Source organism: Gadus chalcogrammus, chromosome 18 (assembly GCF_026213295.1).
Source record: "Gadus chalcogrammus isolate NIFS_2021 chromosome 18, NIFS_Gcha_1.0, whole genome shotgun sequence".
In the NCBI taxonomy this organism is placed as follows: domain Eukaryota; kingdom Metazoa; phylum Chordata; class Actinopteri; order Gadiformes; family Gadidae; genus Gadus; species Gadus chalcogrammus.
Window position 1 is genome coordinate 14,895,495 of NC_079429.1, and position 17,996 is coordinate 14,913,490.

The 17,996-nt window shown below is 42.0% G+C and overlaps 2 protein-coding genes across 3 annotated transcripts in view; both read left to right on the forward strand.

The window, feature by feature from the left end:
* Nucleotides 1–8,029, forward strand: part of LOC130370919 (rab11 family-interacting protein 3-like) — a 34,259-nt gene extending 26,230 nt beyond the window's left edge. Inside the window, 10 exon segments of the mRNA XM_056576480.1 lie at nucleotides 1,396–1,533; nucleotides 2,564–2,599; nucleotides 2,741–2,834; nucleotides 2,971–3,035; nucleotides 3,037–3,213; nucleotides 4,263–4,344; nucleotides 4,826–4,963; nucleotides 5,491–5,646; nucleotides 6,952–7,092; nucleotides 7,372–8,029. Coding sequence (XP_056432455.1) covers nucleotides 1,396–1,533; nucleotides 2,564–2,599; nucleotides 2,741–2,834; nucleotides 2,971–3,035; nucleotides 3,037–3,213; nucleotides 4,263–4,344; nucleotides 4,826–4,963; nucleotides 5,491–5,646; nucleotides 6,952–7,092; nucleotides 7,372–7,488 — 1,144 coding nt within the window. The 3' untranslated portion in view covers nucleotides 7,489–8,029.
* decr2 (2,4-dienoyl CoA reductase 2, peroxisomal) overlaps nucleotides 1–17,996 on the forward strand; it is a 99,152-nt gene that overhangs the window by 37,231 nt on the left and 43,925 nt on the right. The window lies entirely within an intron of this gene.

Here is a 17,996-nt window from a genome sequence, read left to right on the forward strand (position 1 = left end):
CACAAAACTGAGAGAGAGGTACAAGCGGCAGCCACAAGCGCGAGAACAGTGCTCTCTGACACAAACACGCACGTCAAAAGACAATAGATGGTCACAGTTCTGTACATAAGTGCATAATTAGTTGAGTAGTACTTTAGCAAATCTGTATAATAATATATGACTAATAATGTAAAACTCAGTTGGTTCTCTGAGTGACCGAAAGTTACAACGTGATGGTTTAATTTGATGCTTTAGATTTTCAGGTAAACAATATGAATGATATTAGGCTTTTTGCCTTGTTAGTTAAAGGTCCAGTGTTAGAATTGAATGGCATCCGACCGTGACATTGCAGATTGCAAGCAATTGAACGTCCCCTCCCCCACTCCCCTAAGGTGCCAGGATGTACTTCCAAAATGATGTCACCATCAACGACGCAATGAGTCACCAATTGTCGAATGTTGATGAGGTTCCTCCTGAATGATTTGTAAATTATGTATATGCTATTTATTCTATGCCACACACACCACACACACACACACACACACACACACACACACACACACACACACACACACACACACACACACACACACACACAGCTCCCAAAACGACGAATCCCATGTGACCTCTCCCCCTCTCACTGCCTCCACACACAAAAATACAGATTCATACTCTCACGCATGAATACATTCAGATATATCCACACTCACAAACAGCTACACTTACACTGTTCCACACATATTCAAATAAACACTTGCATGCATAGTTCAACACAAACTGCATATAACGTCTCATTAATACTTTCACACATTCATATCAGTTAGTCACATACATGCTCCCCGCACAGCCCGTCTCTGCGTGGCTTCAACCTGTTAGAGACGTCACTCCCGCTGGCCGTCTGCTGGCCCCATGCTAACAGCTAGCAGGTCGCTGATCTGCTGCTAGGTTACCGTCATGGATGGTTTGAGAAACGAACGAACGAAAGAAGACATCCATGTTATGAAACACAACATGCAGTGAAACGACTGGAACTACCCACTACTAGGGCTACTAGCAATATGACTAACCACTAACCCCCACGTCCCACCTGAATTTACCTTTGCACACTCTTTCCTCCTCTCACCGTTTCATTTATTACTCTCTCATTCACTCTTTCACCTGAACACTTCCACTTTTTCACTTAAACATTTTGCACGCACCTTTTCCTTTCATCATTCTTCTCCTCTCTTCTCGTCTATCCTCTCCTTTGCTCTCCCCTCCTTTCCTCTCCTCTTTCCTTCCCCTCCCCTCTTTGCTCCCTTATCCTCTCCTCTCTCCTCTCCTGTTCTCCCCTCCTTTTGTTCTCCTCTAATCTCCCATCTGCCCCTCTTTTCTATTCTCCTCTCCCCTCTCCTGTCCTCTCCTCCTCCTCTCCAGCGCTCCTTCTCCTCTCTCTGACTGCTTGCGGAGCTACCTGAGAGAGGAGGCGCAGGACTTCTTCTGTAGCCAGTGTCACAAACAGATCAACCGTCTGGAAGATCTCTCCACACGCCTTAACTTCCTGGAGATGACTAGGTAACCCCCGCCCTTCACCAGCCCCCCCCCCCCCCCACCTCCACCCGCCTCGCCTCCATCTCCACCCCAACGGCTTCCCTTCAAGCTGGGCCCTTAGCCGCCATTACCTCGCCATAGCCCTACTGCGCGTTACCAAAGGCACTGTGATGTCACTTCCTGTGCACGCAGTATTATTATGGTTTGTGTACGTGTGTGTTTGGTTGCATCTCCCCCATCTCAACGCAGGTGGGTGTGTCAATAGCAGTGTGGTGTTTGTGGTGTTGGTTTTGTTTTTGCTGTTAGCTTGGTCCTAGTGCCTGCCCGGTACTCTGTTCATCTGCAGCCCTCTCTCTCTACTAGCCACGCCCATTCTCTACCGGCCAATTCAAGGCCCGAAAACATATTTTATTGGCTACAGTTTGTAGTCCTCTTTATGATGTGCTGTACATCCAGTTCTGAACACACAATCTCAAACACACATGACTGATGATTTTAAAGAGTCACCCAACACAAGGATCATAGTGCCGATAGGGCGCCACCTCTGGCTAAACAGGTCATTGCAATCCTATTTTTCTGATTGGTTTGAATTTCTACCTGGTTATTCAGCCAGCTTCATGAAAAACAACAAATTCCAATAACCTATGTTTCCTTCTGTCCCTGTTTTATTTTGGTTGTCTTGCTTGGTTTCTGTGTGGCTAAAAGCTCAAAAAGTCAACATGGCATAACATTACATTCATGTTCCCATTTCGACTCGTCTGGTGTGGTTTGCTGTGTTGGTGTGACATCTTGTTGGTCATAGAGCAGAGTTAACCAGACCCTGGTCTCACATCATATCATCGTAGACCAGCGCTCTGATGGTGTGGTGCAGTGGTGACTTCTGGGTGGCTGTAGAGCTGCTGGTCTATCTCTTGCTCCCTCTCTCTATCTGTCCCTCTCTGTCTCTCCCTCCCTATCTCTCCTAGTAAAGTAAAGACATCAGCTGATTGGGTCTACTTCCTGTCCATTCTCTTTTCCTGATCTGTTTCCTGTTGTTCTTTCTATCCCTCCCCAGCTCTGGCAAGCGACTCTCCAGCAAGAAGGTGGCAAGGTAGGCTACCAAACTGGTACAGTTTACCATAGATTGTTCTGCTAGGTTAATGGGCGAATGCGCTAAACTACGCTAATGCATTTGGCTTATTGTTTAGGCTCATGCACTATGCTAGGCTAACTATGTGTATATGTACGGCAGGCACCTGCTCCAGAACAGCTCGATGACGCTGGACACCGTGAGCGACCTGACGCGAGACATCCTGGAGCTCGCCGATAACGACATCACTGACAAGGTGACAGACCCCCCCTCACCTCCGCCAACACCCTCACCTCCTCCATCCCCCTCACCTCCTCCATCCCCCTCACCTCCTCTCCCCCCTCAACTCCTCCACCCCCCTCACCTCCTCTCCCCCCCCCCCCCCCGGCCAGGTGCTGCTGTTGGAGCGGCGCGTGGCGGAGCTGGAGAAGGAGTCTGACGCGTCGGGGGAGGTGCACCCGGCTGCGGCAGGAGAACCTGCAGCTGGTGCACCGCGCCAACGCCCTGGAGGAGCAGCTGAAGGAGCAGGAGGTGTACGCCGAGGAGTGCCTGGAGCAGGAGGAGCGCCGCCACAAGGAGGCGCTCGCCAAGATGGAGCGGGACCTGGGGCTGGAGCTGGAGAACCTGCAGACCAGGTGGGTTAAAGTGTGTGTGTGTGTGACCCATTGGGCAGAGACCCAGTGTAGAGACCAGGGGGGAATTGATCTGGGGGGGGGGGGGGGAGTAGAGAACTAGTGTGTAGAGACCAAGGGTGTTCTTACGGCGGCTATTAGAAGTGGAAGTACAGTATACTTCATTTGAAGTCTTGCCACTTGTCAAAGACTGTTTATACACAGAGGACGCTGTACAGAAGCCTGAGGCCTAAACCAGCTTCTAGCTACTACTCTTAAACAACGTGAAGATAGAGTAGGCCATATAGACCACTGCGTTATGAAAGGCAGATCTGAGATGAATCTGTTCATTCAGACTGAACAACAGACCGTACAGATACAGATACAGACCTCTGGAGGTTTTTTAATACATTTTGTGACTGTTGGAGACTCCATGAGGCCCTCTGGTGGTAGAAACCTTCCACAGCCTCAACTGTGGTCTGTTTAAGGTTGCAACTGAGGTGACCGTTCAATGCCTCGTCTTTTTTTTTAAAGGGTTTAATGTTAAGGGCACGATTTAAAAATAAGCTCAAAGGGTAAGTGAACTCCTTTTTCAGCTCAATTCCAACTCCGTAATTGAAGACCATGCGTTTGAGCTGAGAGTTATTTATTTGTGAGAAGGTGGGGTCATTGAGGATGAGTCTCTGTCCCATGGTGACGGCCGATACAAACTTTGTTCTTTTCGTCTGTTGTACTGCGTTATTCAGCTAGCTAGTGCTCATCTTGTTGCGAATGGTTGTTTAAATGAGCAATGTGTAAATAAATGACTATACCGCAATGTCATTCTATAATACAAGTTTTATAAAAGAGCTATGGTTTGAGCCTGGTCCAAATCTTGACTTAAATGCACAAAGTTTTATAAACGTTTGGTAAGAGGCTATCTACTCCTACATGTTTAAAACTTTTGTCTAAGTCTGAACAGCAGTGTAGAAAAAAGTGTGAAAATAAATTATCTAGCAGAAGTTGGCCAGAGAAAGCGTGTTGGCCTTCCCTTGAGGGCAAGTATTAAGGGTGTGTGTGTGTGTGTGTTTCAGGATGCAGCAGCTGGATGAGGAGAACAGTGAGCTGAGGTCATGTGTTCCCTGCCTGAGAGCCAACATAGAGAGACTGGAGGAGGTACACACCAGAGCAAACGGACACAAGCAATGACACAAAAATACTAACACCAGCACACACACACACACACACACACACACACACACACACACACACACACACACACACACACACACACACACACACCACACACACACCACACACACACACACACACACACACACATACTTACACACACACACACACACACACACTCACACTCACACTCACACAAATACTAACACCAGCAGACACACACACACACACACACACATAAATACTGAGACACACACAAATACTGAGACACACACGCGCGCGTGCGCATACATATAAACACTAACACTCACTGCTACACACAAATTAACACTTATACACACTACCACACAGACACACATGAACACTACTACACACCCATGAACAATTCTACGAGCAAACAAACACGTATCACCCATCAACACAAACAGCCACATGTTTGACCCCCGGCCCTCCGTATCTCCCCCAGGAGAAGCAGAGGAGTCAGGACGAGCTGGAGGAGGTGGCGGAGCGGCTGATCGAGGAGCAGGAGACGCGCAGGAAGATGTCAGACAAGCTGAGCCACGAGCGCCACCTCAGCCAGAAGGAGAAGGAGAGCACGCAGGAGGTGCCCCTACAAACACATGCGCACACACACACACACACGCCATAGTATGTTATATTATAAGGGACCCAGCCAAATCTGTCTTTTTCTTGTCCTCTGAAATCGAACCCGTCCCGTCTTAAAGTCGCTACCGAGAAAATGCTTCTTATTCAGTTTGAGCTGAAATGCACCTCCTGTCCTATTAAGTTACCCACACCACGATCGAAGGTACTTTGTGAGGCCTGTCTAGCAATCCAAAATGTCTAGTAGAAGCGGAAACATGAGCAGAAGCACGTCCCCTGTGCTAACTTTGACAGCAGAAATGACTGCACAGATAGAGGTTGGAAGGTAATTCTGTATAAAGTCAACATTTTGTCCATTCAACACGGGATCTCGAGGCCACCTCGTCCTCTGACTATATTAAATGGGCTTGCTCAGTAAAGCTGTGTTTTAGTCTGATTGTGTAGTAGTCTGACAGGATTGTGTGTGTGTGTTTTTTAATCTTTACTCTCGCTATGTATACTAATGTGTGTGTGTGTGTGTGTGTGCAGCTGATCGAGGACCTGCGCAAGCAGCTGGAACACCTGCAGCTGTACAAGCTGGAGGCGGAGGGCCGGAGGGGGCGGCTCCCCAGCGCCGGGCTGCAGGAGTACCACACACGCACCCGGGAGGCGGAGCTGGAGCACGAGGTCAAGCGCCTTAAACAGGTAGACGCACGCACACACGCGCACACACCTACACACACACACACCTCCATGCATATAAATACACACACAGTGTTTCCCCTACCATTGTTCAGGCCTGGCGGGCCGCCAGGCCAACGAGCGCCCCCGCCAGGCCAACAACAGGCCAAAAAAAAAATAATGAAAAAAAAATAAATAAAAATAAAATAAAATGCGGTGTCGCGCGTGCGCAGATTATGCCCCATCATAACGGACAATCTGACAGCATTAAGTTATATCATCATTAGCATGGCACTGTCACACTAAATTTGTACCGGCTGCCAAATTTGTACCGGGCGCGTCATCAATACGTAATCCATTCCAAACCTGCCCGGCAACAGATGATCAGATGATTAGAACCTTTCGAATGACGTGAAAGGTTCACCAACATTCGCAAACCTTCTATCTAGCGATCCGTTATCTGTATTGTGCTATTTCTTCCTTGACCTGCTTTAAACACTCAGTTTACTTGCTAAATTTGATTAAACAATGAAATACAATACAAATATAAAGTAAAAACAAGTGTTATCTAGCGATCCGTTTTCTGTATTATGTTATTTCGTCTTTGGCAACATGAGCGCAAATGTTTTTTGAAACCCGCTTTAAACACTCAGTTTACTAGCTAAATTAGATTAAAAAATGAAATACAATACAAATATAAAGTAAAAACAAGTGTTATCTAGCGATCCGTTAACTGTACTATGTTATTTCGTCTTTGGCAACATGAGCGCAAATGTTTTTTTAAACCTGCCCGGCAACGGACGACGCGATCATCTGTTGCAGGCAGGTTTGGAATGGATTACATATGGATGACGCGCCCGGTACAAATTTGGCAGCCGGTACAAATTTAGTGTGACAGCACCACCAAAAATTGTATTGTAAATAAAATTAGTTTATTGTTAATAACGTGTTTATTGAATCATTATCAACTTGTGATGGCTAAGCAAGTGTTTTACATGGAAATAACCAACGAATACTCTAGCATCCTGTGAAAATGTATAACAAATAAATCACACTATCAGCTCTTACCACCGGGCCTAAAAAAAATTCTAGGGGAAACACTGCACACACATGCATACATACAGACACATGTAGACACACATACATGAATATAAATACACACTATCGTGGACATAGACACTCTAACACAGACACAATAGTCCTATTCATGGAGCCACCCATACATGAACAGAAACCAACAAATGTTGAGGATATTGAAGTTAGCAGTCAGTCAGGCAGGAAGGTACGATGGATTTAATTAGTTTGTTGTCTCCTCGGCTCGGTTTCCAGGACAACCGCAGCCTGAAGGAGCAGAACGACGAGCTGAACGGACAGATCATCAACCTCAGCATCCAGGGAGCCAAGAACCTCATGACCGCGCCCTTCTCTGACTCACTCGCTGCAGAGATCAACTCCGTCTCCCGTGGAGAGGTAGGCTGCCCCCCCCCTTTCTGTCTCACACCCTCTAGAACCTTCCCATGCTCTTCTGAGCTTTCTTGTGTCTTTGATGCACCATTGTTTTTTTTCTAGCATTTAACCTGAATCGTATTTCAACGCTGTATAATCGCCTGTGTGTGTTTGTATGTATGTATGTTTGTTCCTTCGTGTGTGTGTGTGTGTGTGTGTGTGTGTGTGTGTGTGTGTGTGTGTGTGTGTGTGTGTGTGTGTGTGTGTGTGTGTGTGTGTGTGTGTGTGTGTGTGTGTTACCAGCTGATGGAGGCGGTCCACAAGCAGGAGGAGATCAACTACCGTCTACAGGACTACATCGACAAGATCATCGTAGCCATCATGGAGTGCAACCCCTCCATCCTGGAGGTCAAGTACTGACCCTGTCGGCCCCGGGCTCGGCCCGCAGCCTGCTTAACAATGGTCGCATTGCAAATTGTATTTCAGACACTGTCTGCTGGTGTTGGTGATGAAGAATAAGCTATTTTGTTTCAAAATCCCTGGAATATGAGTGTGTGAGAGTTTGTGTGTGAGAGTTTGTGTGTGTGTGTGTGTGTGTGTGTGTATGTGTGTGTGTGTGTGTGTGTGTGTGTGTGTGTGTGTCGGTTCCGTGAGCTCGCCGTTCTGAAGGCAAGCCAGCTGTCCCGTGTTCCTGTATTGACGTCATGTCCTGGTTCTAAAGGGACGCATCGTTCTGCTGTCCGACCCCATGAAGACCTTCATGGCGAATCCCCACGATTGGCCCAGAGGTAGAATATCTGACCCCAGCGTGCTGCTGGTCCCCTGGGGTGGTGGGGCTGGGGAGGGTCCCCTAAACAGGGGTCTCTGTTGGTCTGCAGCGCCTCTCCATGAAGGATAGGGGGCGTTTCCATGGGTGGAACCCACAAGGACACCCGTGTGTGTGTGTGTGTGTGTGTGTGTGTGTGTGGTGTGTGTGTGTGTGTGTGTGTGTGTGTGTGTGTGTGTGTGTGTGTGTGTGTGTGTGTGGTGTGTGTGTGTGTGTGTGTGTGTGTGTGCAGTGTTTTCTTATTTTTCCTCTTTTTGTTGTTTGCTCAAAGGCTTTGACAGGGTCTGGTGAAGTAATAAGTTATAGTGAAGGACCCAGGTGGCTTATGATCCTGCTCCTTTCTGTGCATTTGTTTTGCTATGACACGAGTCCTGGGCCTCCGGTGGGCTGGACACCAAGACTTCATTTCCCATCATGCCCTGCATTCCCAGGCGCTAGCAGTAACCCAACCATGAACTAACTGTAAAATAACTTAAATTATTTCCAAGTGGTGTAAGAATGTATAAAGAGGGGGTGATTTAATAGCGAGCGCCTATGTCAAGTTTAATGACGGGAACAGAGGTTGAGTCTGGGAAGTGTAGTTTTTATTTTCTAGAACAGCCCACCTGATCTCCAGTGTTCTCCTGAGTGAAAGTGTCAGAGAGTTCATTGAGCCACCGTGGGGAGAACAATACTGATAATTTATGTTCATAAGGTTATTGATGTTTATGAAGTTTCACAATCAAATGTACTTTGCACTCTGAATTTATTACAAGTGTGTTTTGATTTGTCTAAAAGGGACACATCTTTGCAAGGGGTCAAATGTTAAATTTGAAACAGGGAAATGGACTAAAAGAGGCTCAGAACGCAGCGAGACTGGACGGCACCACAGCTGTGCTGACACAGAAACACACAAATACTGGCTTCTGTCTGAAACACTCTGCCAGAGTATTTCCCTCTCCTTCATCACTGTGCTGTTGTCTCCGGGGGCCGATGAACTGGTGGGGATGTGCTGGTATTATTATGGGAGGCCAGCCCACTAAAGGACATGATGAGAAGGACTACCTAAAGCCACACTTGGCTTGCAATAACTCCACCAGAGCCCTGGATCAGACCAGAGCGGGCCCAGCTACACCAGGGATGCGGAGGAACAGGAACCTTCATGACTCCGGCTTGTTTCCATCACCCCTTCTGGAGGGAGAGAAGGATCCTTATTAGGACTCTGGACTTAAAAAATAACTTATCTTTGACAGAAGGTGAACGCTATCCGCAGCCTCGTCTCTGGACTGTACACGGAGGTCTCCACACCATTGGAGCGGGGGAGATCGTTTCCATACTGCCTGAAGCTCTTCACCGTCACTGCATTCAACGTTGTTTTGTTTTCACCAAATCTCGCCTGTCGAGCCCACCTGTAAATCTCTACCGTTGCTCGCCTGTACAGCTCACCTGTGGCTCTGGGGGGGAGAATGCCTTGGCTTCAAAGGACTTGTACATGTATAGTTTTCTACCCGTCTGTAGATCCTAGGTATTTTTATAGTCGAGGTGATGTAACGGCAGAGTGGTCTTTCTCGTCTCTCGGTGGACAATGGTTGCCTGAATTGTAGCATGTTGTGTGCGCACAAGCTAACAGTTCCATTATCTGTAGTTAACTCACCAAAACACGTATTTAACTCACCAAACTAATCTGTAAATATTCTGTGGTCTTTTTTTCATTTTTGTTTTTGAAGGGTAATACTGAAAGAAAAATCTTCTATGTTTAAAAAAAACCCTGTTATTGATTTAAGAAGTATTTTCTAGCAAAGTTGTAGTCTATTGGATACATTACAATATATGATGTATGATACTGTTCTGTATGTTGATGTTATCTCGTATGAGTTTGACTTGGGTTGGATATCGCGAATCTTGCTATTATTATTTTCTTGTAGATATGAGCCTTGTCTTCCCTCTGAGGTCACTTCCTGTACGGAGGCCAATCATCTTCAGATGACAAAGATTCCAACATCCAAACTGAGCTTTCCGATTGGTCCGACTCATTTCTTTCTTTTTTTGAGATCAGGAGAATGAGATGGTAAAAAAAACCACCTATCCCATTCCCACCTTGGTGTCTGCAACACTACGACATTCCCTTCAGGACGACTAAGGCAGTTAACGAGTTCTCTAAAACAGTTAACTAGTTCTGTAACAGTTAACCAGGTATCTCACAGTTAATGAGTTATGTAATAAATGCACTTTAACGAGCACTAACGCCCCCTGCAGAAAGAACCACCAAAGACGGTTTGACTTCTCATCCAATCAGTTTAGCTTTTTTTGATCGGCGATCAACGGACAGCGTTTATGTTTATATTTTTATTTAATGGAACCTGAAGAACTGGCCCGCTAGTCTCAACACTGAACCCGTGTCTCGATCCTACCGTCATCAAGAATTAAAAAAACAAACCACGTACTTTGTCTCACAACAGCTCCACGGTGTAAATACCTTTTTCTGAACTTTCTGCTCTCGCGCTCGCAACCGCCGTTCTCGTACACTTGGCTCAAGGGCACTGACATCAAGGCACACAGCAGTGCATGGCTCGGCAGTCGGGACACGGGAGAGATCGGGGGGAAGGAATATTGTAGAAAATGAAATTGTAAAGCTGAAGATTATTCTTATTTTGAGAGATACATGTATAAATTATAACAGTATTGGTTACTACTGTATGATATTTTTGAAATACCCGTGGAAGATGTTATCCTTATTAGGCAATTATGGGGGAATTATCATTTTAAGTCGTTGTAAAAAAAATACAAGTTGAAGAAAAAGTGAAGTAAGATTAGCAAATAAATGAAATTAAATAAATATGCTGTTTGTGTGGTTTTTGACTATATTTAGAATGTGTTCAAATTAGGGATGTCCCGATACCACTTTTTCACTTCCGATATTGATACCGCAGCTTGGGCTATATGCCGATACCGATATCAGTCAGATACTTTGTTTTACTCTTGAACAAATAATAATAAAATGTATGGAAGCACTTTGCTTTTGATTGCTTATTAGCCACCTAAAACGTCTCACAAAAGAAAAGTTGAATGGCTTAAATCAAGTGATACGAACAGTCTAAATGGAGAAAATAAGATAAACATTCACACCATTTAAAAAATGTCAACTAATAGCTATAGTTATAAGGCTTGAATACATTTTAGATAAAATATAGAACAGCTGAGCTGTCCTTATAGTGTGTGTGTTTTTTCCGCAATAAGGATGGCACTATATCGCTACACAAAGACCCATTCAGTTCCATCAGCTTGCGTTGCCACGGTAACCCCATTCTTTATGTCATGTCACCAGGAGTGGTTGTGATTAGCTGATGCAAGCGGTTTGGGACAGGGAAGGAATGGTTTTCATAGTGACATCACAAGTTTGCGTGTCCACCCAGATATATGAAGGATATATGCAGGGAGGCGGGAAGTGGGGGTGCTAAGGGTGCTGCAGCCCCCCCACCCTGGCGGCCTCCGGCTGTAACCGCAAGTGAGAAGGTTTTCTGAAAAAAATCAATACTTTTTTTTTTTTTTGTATAATTTTATCATACAACATGATTTTCATTAAATTATTGACATCCACCCTTTTTATGATATTTATCATATTATCATTTCCTTTTATTCAGAACATTGTCTGAGTAGGCTGACGTAGGCTATGACGCACAACGCAGAACTGTCCATAGCTGAATATGGTACTATGCTGATTTTACATAAGCATGTTGGTGTTCAACATCTGTTGTAGTGCAGAACATTCTAAAACTGGTGTAAAATGTTGCTGGCCATATTAATAGACGCGTTGAATGTTATCGTTTTGATTCTGGAATCCTGCACGTAAACTGGTTGCCAAAAAAAGAGCAAAGACGGACGGTTCACTTGACGGAGAAATCGTCACTTTCCTCATATCAGACAACTCGTAACTCTGGATGAAAATGAAGGCTTTCTTTTACTGTCACTTTCCTCTGTAAACCTTTAGAAATAACCTCCCGAATCCTTGTTATAAAGCTGTGTATAATCCCGGACCGCAACAGCTTGTCGGCATGTTGTTAGTGTGTGAAATACAGCACAGTATCAGCCGAGTTGTCTCTAATTTCCACATTGTTTACTTGCTAACGTTTGTGAATAACAGTGGCTAGTTGGCCAGAGTTAGTCTTTTTACACACCAGAAGAGTGTTTATCAGAGCGGAGCCCTGAATGTGACTTCACCCTTCATCTCGTCTCTGTAAACATTGGATGTTGCGCAGCATTTATTATGACGTCATTATATAAACTCTCTCTCAGCACCCCCCCACTCGGACTGACTTCCCGCGTCGCTGGTGTTACCCCCTATGTTTTATTCGATACATTTCGACAGTGTTACCCCTTATGGGTTTTTCATGACGACAGATAAAAAACGACAGTTTTTTCTACGTTTCATTTGATAAAAACGACAGTGTTACCCCTTATGTTTTTTTCCCATGATGACTGATGAAAAACAGCATTGTTACCCCTTATATTTTATTTGAGAAAGACAACAGTGTTACCCCTTGTGTTTTTTTTCATGACGACCAATAAAAAAAGGAACAGTGTTACCCCTTATGTTTTTATTCATGACGACCAATAGAAAACATGATTTTTATTGATAACAACATTGGCATATACTGATCAAAACAGGACGCTACAAAAAAAAGAGCCATTAAACGACTGCTTTGAACAAATGTCATTTGAACATAGCAGTCAGGCTACTGCTTCTTTGTTTTGAGCCAAAGAAAAAAAAAAAAAAAAAAAAGTTTTTATTTTTTAAATAAAATAATTGCGTTAATTGCGCGATAAAAAAATTAACGCCGTTAAATTTGGTTTGCGTTAACGGCGTTAATAACGCGTTTAACTGACAGCTCTAGTTTTTTTTCATGACGACCAATAAAAAACAGCAGTGTTACCCCTTATGTTTCATTTGACAAAGAGAACAGTGTTACCCCTTATGTTTTTTTCATGGCGACCAATAAAAAAGAACAGTGTTACCCCTTATGTTTTTTTTCATGACGACCAATAAAAAACAACAGTGTTACCCCTTATGTTTTTTTTCATGATGACCAATAAAAGACAACAGTGTAACCCCATATGTTTTTTTCATGACGACCAATAAAAAACAACAGTGTTACCCCTTATGTTTTTTTTCATGACGACCAATAAAAAACAGCAGTGTTACCCCTTATGTTTCATTTGACAAAGAGAACAGTGTTACCCCTTATGTTTTTTTTCATGATGACCAAAAAAAACAACAGTGTTACCCCTTATGTTTTTTTTCATGACGACCAATAAAAAACAACAGTGTTACCCCTTATGTTTTTTATCATGACGACCAATAAAAAACAACAGTGTTACCCCTTATGTTTTTTTCATGACGACCAAAAAACAACAGTGTTACCCCTTAAGTTTTTTTTCATGATGACCAATAAAAGACAACAGTGTAACCCCATATGTTTTTTTCATGACGACCAATAAAAAACAACAGTGTTACCCCTTATGTTTTTTTCATGACGACCAATAAAAACAACAGTGTTACCCCTTATGTTTTTTTCATGACGACCAATAAAAAACAACAGTGTTACCCCTTATGTTTTTTTTCATGACGACCAATAAAAAAAGGAACAGTGTTACCCCTTATGTTTTTATTCATGACGACCAATAGAAAACATGATTTTTTATTGATAACAACATTGGCATATACTGATCAAAACAGGACGCTACAAAAAAAAGAGCCATTAAACGACTGCTTTGAACAAATGTCATTTGAACATAGCAGTCAGGCTACTGCTTCTTTGTTTTGAGCCAAAGAAAAAAAAAAAAAAAAAAGTTTTTTATTTTTTTAAATAAAATAATTGCGTTAATTGCGCGATAAAAAAATTAACGCCGTTAAATTTGGTTTGCGTTAACGGCGTTAATAACGCGTTTAACTGACAGCTCTAGTTTTTTTTCATGACGACCAATAAAAAACAGCAGTGTTACCCCTTATGTTTCATTTGACAAAGAGAACAGTGTTACCCCTTATGTTTTTTTTCATGATGACCAAAAAAACAACAGTGTTACCCCTTATGTTTTTTTTCATGACGACCAATAAAAAACAACAGTGTTACCCCTTATGTTTTTTTCATGACGACCGATAAAAACAACAGTGTTACCCCTTATGGTTTTTTTCATGACGACCAATAAAAAACAACAGTGTTACCCCTTATGTTTTTTTTCATGATGACCAATAAAAGACAACAGTGTAACCCCATATGTTTTTTTCATGACGACCAATAAAAAACAACAGTGTTACCCCTTATGTTTTTTTCATGACGACCAATAAAAAACAGCAGTGTTACCCCTTATGTTTCATTTGACAAAGAGAACAGTGTTACCCCTTATGTTTTTTTTCATGGCGACCAATAAAAAAGAACAGTGTTACCCCTTATGTTTTCAATCATGACGACCAATAAAAAAGAACAGTGTTACCCCTTATGTTTTTTTTCATGACGACCAATAAAAAACAACAGTGTTACCCCTTATGTTTTTTTTCATGATGACCAATAAAAGACAACAGTGTAACCCCATATGTTTTTTCATGACGACCAATAAAAAACAACAGTGTTACCCCTTATGTTTTTTTTCATGACGACCAATAAAAAACAGCAGTGTTACCCCTTATGTTTCATTTGACAAAGAGAACAGTGTTACCCCTTATTTTTTTTCATGATGACCAAAAAAAACAACAGTGTTACCCCTTATGTTTTTTTTCATGACGACCAATAAAAAACAACAGTGTTACCCCTTATGTTTTTATCATGACGACCAATAAAAAACAACAGTGTTACCCCTTATGTTTTTTTTCATGACGACCAATAAAAAACAACAGTGTTACCCCTTATGTTTTTTTTCATGATGACCAATAAAAGACAACAGTGTAACCCCATATGTTTTTTCATGACGACCAATAAAAAACAACAGTGTTACCCCTTATGTTTTTTTCATGACGACCAAAAAAAACAACAGTGTTACCCCTTATGTTTTTTTTCATGACGACCAATAAAAAAAACAGTGTTACCCCTTATGTTTTTTTTCATGACGACCAATAAAAAACGACAGTGTTACCCCTTGTGTTTTTTTTCATGAAGACCAAAGAAAAACAGTGTCACCCCCTATGTTTTATTTGATAAAAATCAACGGTGTTATGATTTTGCAGGTGATTCGAACATTGAGCTGTTCAGAGTGTTAACCTCTGAATTTAACAATGCACCATCAAGACAACGGATAATGGTATCACAAAGGTTATACTTGACTTTATAATTCGCATGAAATAGAGATAAGAGTCTCCCAACAGATAACATCAACCGGACTTGAACCCCGGTCTCCAGGGGGTTAGGCAGAGTGCACTCCACTTCACCACAGAGGCGATGACAATACACAATAATCAATCATCGATAAAGAGAATATACATGACATTAAAATGTATGTGTGTTCTATTATTTCCCTTATGTTTTTTTCATGGCGACCAATAAAAAACAACAGTGTTACCCCTTATGTTTTTTTTCATGGCGACCAATAAAAAACAACAGTGTTACCCCTTATGTTTTTTTTCATGACGACCAATAAAAAACAACAGTGTTACCCCTTATGGTTTTTTCATGACGACCAATAAAAACCAGCAGTTTTACCCCTTGTGTTTTTTTTCATGAAGACCAAAGAAAAACAACAGTGTCACCCCCTATGTTTTATTTGATAAAAATCGACAGCGTTATGTTTTTGCAGGGGATTCGAACATGAGCTGTTTAGAGTGTTACCCTCTGAACTTAACAATGCACCATCAAGACAACGGGTAAAGTCATCACAAAGGTTATACTTGACTTTATAATTCACATGAAATAGAGATAAGAGTCTCCCAACAGATGACATCAACCGGACTTGAAACCCGGTCTCCAGGGGGTTAGGCAGAGTGCACGCCACTGCCCCACAGAGGCGATGACAATACCCAATAATCAATCATCGATAAAGAGGATATACATGACATTAAAATGTATGTGTGTTCTATTATTTCCCTTATGTTTTTTTTCATGACGACCAATAAAAAACGACACAGTGTTACACTTTATGTTTCATTTGACAAAGAGAACAGTGTTACCCCTTATGTTTTTTTCATGGCGACCAATAAAAAACAACAGTGTTACCCCTTATGTTTTTTTTCATGGCGACCAATAAAAAACAACAGTGTTACCCCTTATGGTTTTTTCATGACGACCAAAGAAAAATGACAGTGTCACCCTCATGTTTCATTTGATAAAAACGACAGTGTTACCCCTTATGTTTTTTTCATGACGACCGATAAAAAACGACATTGTTACCCCCTATGTTTTATTTCATAAATATCGACAGTGTTACCCTTTTGTATTTTTCATGACGACCAATAAAAGACAACAGTGTTACCCATTATGTTTTTTTCATGACGACCAATAAAAAACAACAGTGTTACCCCTTATGTTTTTTTTTCATGACGACCAATAAAAAACAACAGTGTTACCCCTTATGTTTTTTTTCATGACGACCAATAAAAAACAACAGTGTTACCCCTTATGTTTTTTTTCATGACGACCAATAAAAAACAACAGTGTTTCCACTTATGTTTTTTTTCATGACGACCAATAAAAAAACAACAGTGTTTCCCCTTATGTTTTTTTCATGACGACCAATAAAAAACAGCAGTGTTACCCCTTATGTTTTTTTTCATGACGACCAATAAAAACAACAGTGTTACCCCTTATGTTTTTTTTCATGACGACCAAAGAAAAAGGACAGTGTCACCCCTCATGTTTCATTTGATAAAAACGACAGTGTTACGCCCTATGTTTTAATGGATAAATATCGACAGTGTTACCGCTTATGTCTTTTCATGACGACCGATAAAAAACGACATTGTTACCCCTCATGTTTCATTTGATAAAAACGACAGTGTTACCCCTCATGTTTCATTTGATTAAAACGACAGTGTTACCCCTTGTGTCTTTTTCCATGACGACCAAAGAAAAACAACAGTTTTGCCCCCTATGTTTAATTTGATAAATATCGACAGTGTTACCCCTTTTGTATTTTTCATGACGACCAATAAAAAACAACAGTGTTACCCCTTATGTTTTTTTTCATGACAACCAATAAAAAACAACAGTGTTACCCCTTATGGTTTTTTTCATGACGACCAAAGAAAAATGACAGTTTTACCCCTTGTGTTTTTTTTCATGAAGACCAAAGAAAAACAACAGTGTCACCCCTATGTTTTATTTGATAAAAATCGACAGCGTTATGTTTTTGCAGGGGATTCGAACATGAGCTGTTTAGAGTGTTACCCTCTGAACTTAACAATGCACCATCAAGACAACGGGTAAAATCATCACAAAGGTTATACTTGACTTTATAATTCACATGAAATAGAGATAAGAGTCTCCCAACAGATGACATCAACCGGACTTGAACCCCGGTCTCCAGGGGGTTAGGCAGAGTGCACGCCACTGCCCCACAGAGGCGATGACAATACCCAATAATCAATCATCGATAAAGAGGATATACATGACATTAAAATGTATGGTGTTCTATTATTTCCCTTATGTTTTTTCATGACGACCAATAAAAACGACAGTGTTACACTTTATGTTCATTTGACAAAGAGAACAGTGTTACCCTTATGTTTTTTTTCATGGCGACCAATAAAAAACAACAGTGTTACCCCTTATGTTTTTTTTCATGGCGACCAATAAAAAACAACAGTGTTACCCCTTATGGTTTTTTTCATGACGACCAAAGAAAAATGACAGTGTCACCCCTCATGTTCATTTGATAAAAACGACAGTGTTACCCCCTCTGTTTTAATTGATAAATATCGACAGTGTTACCCCTTATGTTTTTTTCATGACGACCGATAAAAAACGACATTGTTACCCCTCATGTTTCATTTGATAAAAACGACAGTGTTACCCCTCATGTTTCATTTGATTAAAACGACAGTGTTACCCCTTGTGTCTTTTTCCATGACGACCAAAGAAAAACAACAGTTTTGCCCCCTATGTTTAATTTGATAAATATCGACAGTGTTACCCCTTTTGTA